Raw genomic sequence first — 7212 nt, forward strand, 5'->3', positions numbered from 1 at the left:
GGGGGGGGTTAAAGCCTGCCTTTTTTAATATGTTTTTATTCTTTCTTTTTCCAAAAACCCTGTTTAGAGAATGATTTATGATTTTCCATTGTGTATTTTTAGGGACTACATGGCAAATCGTGTGTTGCCTCGTTCTGCCATTGGATGTACCTGACCTTGCCCTAACACAGTGGCATGGGTTGTCACGGGTTTTGTTTGACTTTTACCTCATATTAATTTTAAGGATTTTAGCTCTGCATTAATTTAAGGCTGTTTTAGAATGTCTCTATAGACTCTGTGCATTTGTAGCCTGCCGTCTATTATTTCTCAGGGCTATGAACTGTCTCATTCTCCAAAGCCCATGTGAGTGATTGATGGCTGTGTTTTTGAGTATAAGGTATTGCATCTGTCATGAAGAGGTGGATGATCTGTAGCGCCTGAATGGTATCGCGCATAATAAACCTCTGGATTAATGAGCTCCAGCTGCTTACAGTGTTCAGAGAATCTTTGTTGTTTTTCATTTTACCCACTTCATCCTTTAGATTTTCAGAAGCATTGATATATGGGTTTACTCCTCACTGTTTAGCTTGGTTAGCCATGTAGCTCTAGAACATGACATTTTTTCCCATGATTTCAAGCAAATAAAAACTAATTATTTGTAGCTTAATTGGTTTAAAATATCATATATTTATCTTGGTTAATTATTTTTGTGTTTAATTGGTCACTATGTAGTTCTCCGGTCATTGCACCTCATATTGCGACAATATCTATTTATTATTGATGGAAATACACAGCTTTCCTAATTTAAACTTTAAAATCAACCCAGAAAAAAAAAGTTTCTCATTTTATTTTTTTTACTGCCTCTAAAGTCCATTGGATTTTGTGAAGTCATTTTACAGATTTTATTTTTTTCTGCAGTGTCATATTTGCTTATTATCTTCATTATTTAAATGCAGAATCTGTGAGCTGTGTTGTCCAAGTATTGATCGCTTTGTGCTGGGTTTTAAGAGGGTAGTAATTCATAGTGTATTTAAGCTGTCAAACTCAGTCACTTTCCATTAGGCGTTGACCTTAGATTTTTTCTTTTTTTTCTTTCCCTTCTACCCTCTTGATTTATAAACCCGAAGACCTGTAGTCAAGAAATTTCCTGTGTCCTCTGATTGCCTGCTTGGGTGTAACTGTGCGTTCAAGATGATATTAATATTCCAGACATGAACGATCCTCTATTAGCTTCAAAAACATATCACTCTGCTAAATCACAGTGGAAGGTTATAGAAAGACATGCTATAATATTGTCTCAGCTCTTGTAAATTTTACTTTAAAATTAAACAGTTCATTGATTTTTTTTTTTTTACTTATACCAATAGTCCACTGTGTGAAGTTGTTTAATTATGATCTCCCATCACTGCTATGGTATCCCAAATGTATTTCATGATACTTTTTATGTAGGATGCATGTTTAAACTAGGCATTTTCACCTGATTTGTAACATTTCTAATCCTTTTAAATGAATGTAGTAGACTTTGCATGGCATGTTATATGTTTTATTTGCTGTTTATAGAAATTTAGATATTTATTGTTCTGTTGGACTTTTTTTAAAATTTAACAGGTTTTTATGGACTGCATGAGGGAGATTTAGATAAAGTATTCAGACTGCCGACAACTACCTACATTGGGGGTAATGAAACTTCCCTGTCTCTGCGAGAGATCATTAGGAGATTGGAGGTAAATTATTTTTCTTTAAAGCAGAATATCATACATTTGAAGAAAGTACCAGACATCAGAAACTTTTCACATGTATATAAAAAAACAGTGGTATGCGTCCGCTTATGGCACCACTGATTTTTAATTGGCTAGAAATAGTTTAGCGATAATCAATAGAGTTTGTTCTACAGAATTGAAAGGCGGTGTATATAATAAGCTAAAGTAGACCTTTACATAATTCACACCTATATTTCAGGTGCGATTAGGGATTCCTGTGTCACAAACTTGCGTTTTCCTGCAGCAGGAATCCCTAATCTGACGTTTACAGGCAGCAACTGTCACCCATTCAAATTATTGATCGGGTGACAGCCGCTGCATTTACACGCCTGCACACCACATGTAATGGCATGTTATATGATTACAAGCAGTTACAAAAGTTGCATGTAATCTTTTCACATATGATTACATGCGGTGTGCTGGATCTGTCACCCGATCGTTAATTTGAATGGGTGGCAGTTGCCGCTTGTAACATATGCAGACATTAACACTGGTACCGTATATAGTAGCGGCCCCCAAGCGACTAAAAAAATGTGTCCAGTGGCCCCCGACTAAATTGAGTTTGAGACCCCTGGTTTAAAGACTGGACTGTCAGCCTGTCAGCCAAAATCTGGGTCTGAACATGCGAATTGTATCCGTCAGCGACTAGTCAATGTTCGGGTAGAACGGAGAGTGGCAAGACTGGTACAAGACAACAGAAGGGCAACAGTGCAGTGTCAGATTCCTCGCATCACCTTTCAACATCTCGTGGAGTCACGAGGCGGCCCAGCGAAGTACTGATGGGGTGGTCATAATAATCTGGCCACTCAGTGTATAAGATAAAGAATGGTAGGTGCAATTTACTTGTGTAAGTTTTAACTTACTGCATGGCAAATTTATTGGGAAAAAGTGGATTAAATACATGTGGCTGCAAATGTAAAGCACAGTGTTTTGTTTATTAAAAAAAAAAATGTACACTGTGTTAGAATATATTTTAGTTTAATAATTTTTTGTTACAAAGTCATGTTGAATAGATTTTGTATTGTATTTGTATGCTATACATGCTCTTGCGCCTTGCAGAATTCATATTGTCAACATATTGGGCTAGAATTCATGTTCATCAATGATGTGGAGCAGTCCCAGTGGATTAGACAAAGATTTGAGACTCCTGGTATCATGAGGTTCACCAATGAAGAAAAAAGAACATTGTTGGCAAGATTAGTGCGCTCTACAAGGTATTTGAATATTAACTTTATGGTATTGTAAACCTTATTTTGTTTTTTAACTTAGTTCTCATGAATAGGGCTTGGCAGAGCACCAGTACTAAGCCTGGATGCCGGGGTTTGCCTTAAGGGTATACACATTGCTGGCTAAAAAGGCGGTTATTGTTGGTTACCCATAGGTGTGATATATGCAGCTCGATTGCAGTAAAATAAAACGTAATGGTGATGTGTGGACAGAGCCTGGGTTGGCATCAGTATTGCAAAACACAACAGCAAACAGAGGCTTGATCATAAACCATTTGAGTTCATCAACACTCAAGCAGCTACTTATAGTAACCATAAGCAAAATCATGGTCCAGACTGAGGTCACAAGGAGTCAGGCAGACAGAAGAAGTAGTGGAGCAGAAACGCAGGGTCCAGGAATCAGAGAAAACAAATCGGGTATGGGTGATCATATCTCAGGAGTAGAGGGGCCTTCCTGTGCTCAAAATTAGGCTTATAAAAGCTGCAACCTTTAAAGCATATCTAAACCTAAAAAAAAAAATTCCACAGCAGCTTTCCAGTCATGGCTACATTTGTTTTCTTTTTTCAGGCTGAGAATGTTTTCAGTAAGTACAGAAAATACTCGCTGAATCTTGCCAGAAATGCAGTACTCTTGTCACTTTACGTGAGCTAAAAAGAACGTACAATCATCCTTATCCTTCTATTGTAAACGACTAGTCCTAACAATCTGCCATGCAATAAAGATGTTTGAAGTCTAGGCCTTTGTGGCAACCATGACTATTTCAATAGATACAATGGAGAAATGAGTGTAGACACAAAGAAACAGGAGGTGTTATTTGCAGGATCACCGGGTAAAAATTAAGGGATAAAAGGCTGAAGAAAAAAAAGCTAATGCAGCCACTACATCTGGTGTGCTGCATATTTGTTTTGGGGTTTCCATGTGCTTTTATTGAGGAGGGGCAACTGGATTGTAAATGCACCCGATTGCTGCATCAGTACTTGTCAGATAAGTTACTGTGTTGTTTGTAACACTCAACATCAACAATCGGTCATCCCTGGCCTAATTGTAAATTAGTCTTCATTAGTCTGACTATGTTTTGCTGCTGACCTTGGCAGATAGTTAAATGTTCTTTTCCAGTACTTGTTTATATATTTGTCAGACACCATTGTCTCTTGCCAAAAGTTGTAATCTGCCAGGAAAACCCAGCCTGACAGATTAACTTTTATTTCTTGAAATTGGTCTGCAAATTGGCAGTAAAAATGTGTCCTAGACATAGCGAATGTTAAGGTATATATGAACCATTCTTTTGCAGAAAACCCTAAACTAGTCAGCATAGATTTTGCAAGTGGACAATGTTTATAAGATTAAAAGGAAAACATTGTAAATACCTTTCTTGATCACACAGTATAGGCCACAGGCTCCTTTAATCATAGATGATTAATTCAGGTGATTGAACACTGGCAAACAGATTCCCAGTTTCTCAGTTGGTTTCTGGCTAAATCTATTTCTGCTTCTACAACCTATCTAGGAAGGAATTTCACCTCAACCTAGCTTCACTTAAGCTATTGAGGCTGTAATCTTGCAGCATCTGGATCAGTGCCTCTTGGCAAGCCTCGGGAACCATACCTGGACCCTGTCATGTGGAAGATGCGGGGCAGGCTTGTAATGTTGCTGGACTCTGTTAGTAGTTCTCCCTTAGCACAGCAGTACAATGAGGTTCAGTTAGCCAGATAGGTCCAGGGTTGTGGTCCACTCGTCTGGTGGAACCCTGCCCCTGAAAAACTCCCACGGTGGAGAGGATATTTCCTCCCAAAGTGGGTAGTCTACAGATCTCTCCTGTGATAGATCTTCAATACCCATGGGGTTGAGTGTTGGTGCTTAGCTCCCATTGGACCTGAATGTCTCCCTCTCCCTCCCCCACAATTGGTTGTTCTTGGAGTATAGGGACCTGCCTTTATGCATTGAGGGGTGAGCAGCATGATTCCTGTGTTTGGGAACGGTGTGTTGTACGGTCACACTTTAAACAATGAGTTGTCACTTTATCTGTTGCAAAATTGGTTTAAAACCCATGCAGCGCTGCGATGTTCGTGTGTGGATCAACCCTACCCAGGGAGGTAGTTCCCTAGCTTCCCTCAGGCTATGCCATCCATTATAAGCACATGCTTCTACAAGGGACATACACTACACAGCCTCCTGCTCCATCTCTGGGTCATGGGATTCAGTGCAGACCTTCATCTGATTTCCCAGCAGCCTTTAATCGTAAGATACAGGTCAGCAGCATCCTTTGTGCTCAGGAGCATTAGTTGTGAGTACCCCTCAGGGAATCTTCTCACCCCAATGTCATATGTCAGAAACAAGGAAAATGGGACCATCACCTAAGCCAGCAAAGTCAGGTACCAAGTCCACCTCAATATGAGGGGGCCCCCCACTTTTAGTCGAGGGATGTCTTTCAGCCTTCTTGGCTACCTGGACTTGGGACATTACAGATCTTTGGGTTATAGATGTGTCCTGAGGATACAGACTTTGGAATTTTGGTCCTTCCCTCCTCCCTACTTCCTTCCTTCTGAACTTCTATCTTCTCTGTGGAAATTGTGTCGAACTTGTGTTGCACCACAGTTTGTGGCTCTTTCCTTTGACCCCCCCAGTCTTTCCAAAGGCATTAGTCCTGGTTCTTGCTCTGCTGCACTTTAAGGGAATGCACATTATGTGGTATCTGGAAGATCTGTTTCTGAAGGAGCACTCAGCCAAGGCCCACTCCAGATGCTTTAGAATTCTTAGTGGATCCTCAATTTAAAAATGTCTGCGTTGAATCAGACTCATCATTTCAGGTTCTCGGGTCTAGTATTGGACGGGGTCTAATTCCTGGTGTTTCTTCCCCTGGAGAAAGTTTTGACCCTGTATTTTCAAGTTCCAGACCTTTTTGTTCATTACATTTTTGCATGATAGTTCTGGCCTTAATTGTGGCCTGGTTTGAGGCAAGGATGTTTTGCCCAGTTCCACTCCAGGTGCCTTCAGCTCAACATTCTGGCAGCATGGGGAAATTTACCCCATTCTCTGTATTAATCCATATGCCTGCCCACCAAAGCTAGTCTTGTCAGCTCCGTAGAATCTTACTCTCAAGCCCACTAGGGATATTCCCTTGGTGGACCTTACTCGTAAGATGGCCTTCATTATGGCTATCATGTCTGCAAGATGAGTTTTGGAATTAGCAACCTTATTCTGTAGAGAACCTTTTTAAATTCTTCATAGAGATAAGTTGGTTCTGCGATCTCAGGCCTCTCTTCTTTCCAAGGTGATTTTTACTTCCACCTTAATCACGATTTTGCCCCACCTTCTCTTTGCCTGCTCTGTAGCATCCTAAAGAGCTTTTTCAACACTGTGTGGATGTGGTGCGGGCATTGCCAGTGTATCTTTCAGCCACTGCCTCTATCCCCCGATTGGATAACCTCTTTGTCCTGCTTGATGGGCTCCTGCAAGAGATGTGCTGTGTCTCATTCCACTGCTAGGTGGATTAGGTAGGTCATCACTGAAGCTTATGCCTTGAAGGACAGTTCCTACCTTTCTGGTTAAGTGTCTGTTCACACGACGTCCGTTTTGTGTGCTGACCTGATCCGTACGCTCCTGCACTCAAAATGCATCCCAATGTATCCCTATGTGTTTTATGGGCTTCAGTTCTCACGTGCACAGTCCGTTCAGCTTACGACAGAAAAATACTGCATGTCACATTTTGTACGGTCAGGAAACGCAAACGCGTTCAAAACGCGTCAAAAACGCACTACACCTAACATACTAACAGCCCCACTCCATACTGGAACACATCAAAAACGCGGCCAAAGCGCACTGCATCAGTAGCACCGCGTCTGCAGATCCGGACCTGATCAGGACACTCATGTGAACAGGCCCTAAGGCTCACTTGACTAGGTTTTTCAGTGCTTTTCATCACCAGCTGTCTATTTCTCCGATTTGCATGGCTGCCACTTGGTCTTCAGTTCATACATTTATGACATTTTATCAGGTGGATGTTTAGGCCTCTGCTAATGCCAGCCTTAGCCATAAGTGCTTCAGCCTGCTCTTTGAGTTCGGGATTGTTTCCTTTGTTGGTTCTTATGGGCCTGGTGATGTTTGCTGTGTCTGTCCTCAATTGCATTGCCTGGTGACATCCTAAGGTCTATGATTAAAACAGCCTGTGCCCTGTACCTGATTACCTAAGTTAGATTTTTGATTTGCCTGTAACATTTTTTTTTGGGGGGGGGGGGGGAGGAGTTTC

General features: G+C 41.0%; 1 protein-coding gene across 3 annotated transcripts in view; it reads left to right on the forward strand.

Annotated features, from left to right (window-relative positions):
• Positions 1 to 7212, forward strand: part of OGDHL (oxoglutarate dehydrogenase-like) — a 118070-nt gene that overhangs the window by 44939 nt on the left and 65919 nt on the right. For 2 of the 3 annotated variants that reach the window (XM_018558424.1, XM_018558423.1), the window contains exon 6: positions 2799 to 2953. In XM_018558424.1, coding sequence (XP_018413926.1) covers positions 2799 to 2953 — 155 coding nt within the window. Of the gene's footprint in view, positions 1 to 1580; positions 1704 to 2798; positions 2954 to 7212 lie in introns of those variants that run through there. The other variant, XM_018558425.1, reaches the window with a different exon arrangement.

This window comes from Nanorana parkeri, unplaced genomic scaffold, assembly GCF_000935625.1.
Source record: "Nanorana parkeri isolate BGI_ZX_2015 unplaced genomic scaffold, ASM93562v1 scaffold338, whole genome shotgun sequence".
Lineage (NCBI taxonomy): Eukaryota > Metazoa > Chordata > Amphibia > Anura > Dicroglossidae > Nanorana > Nanorana parkeri.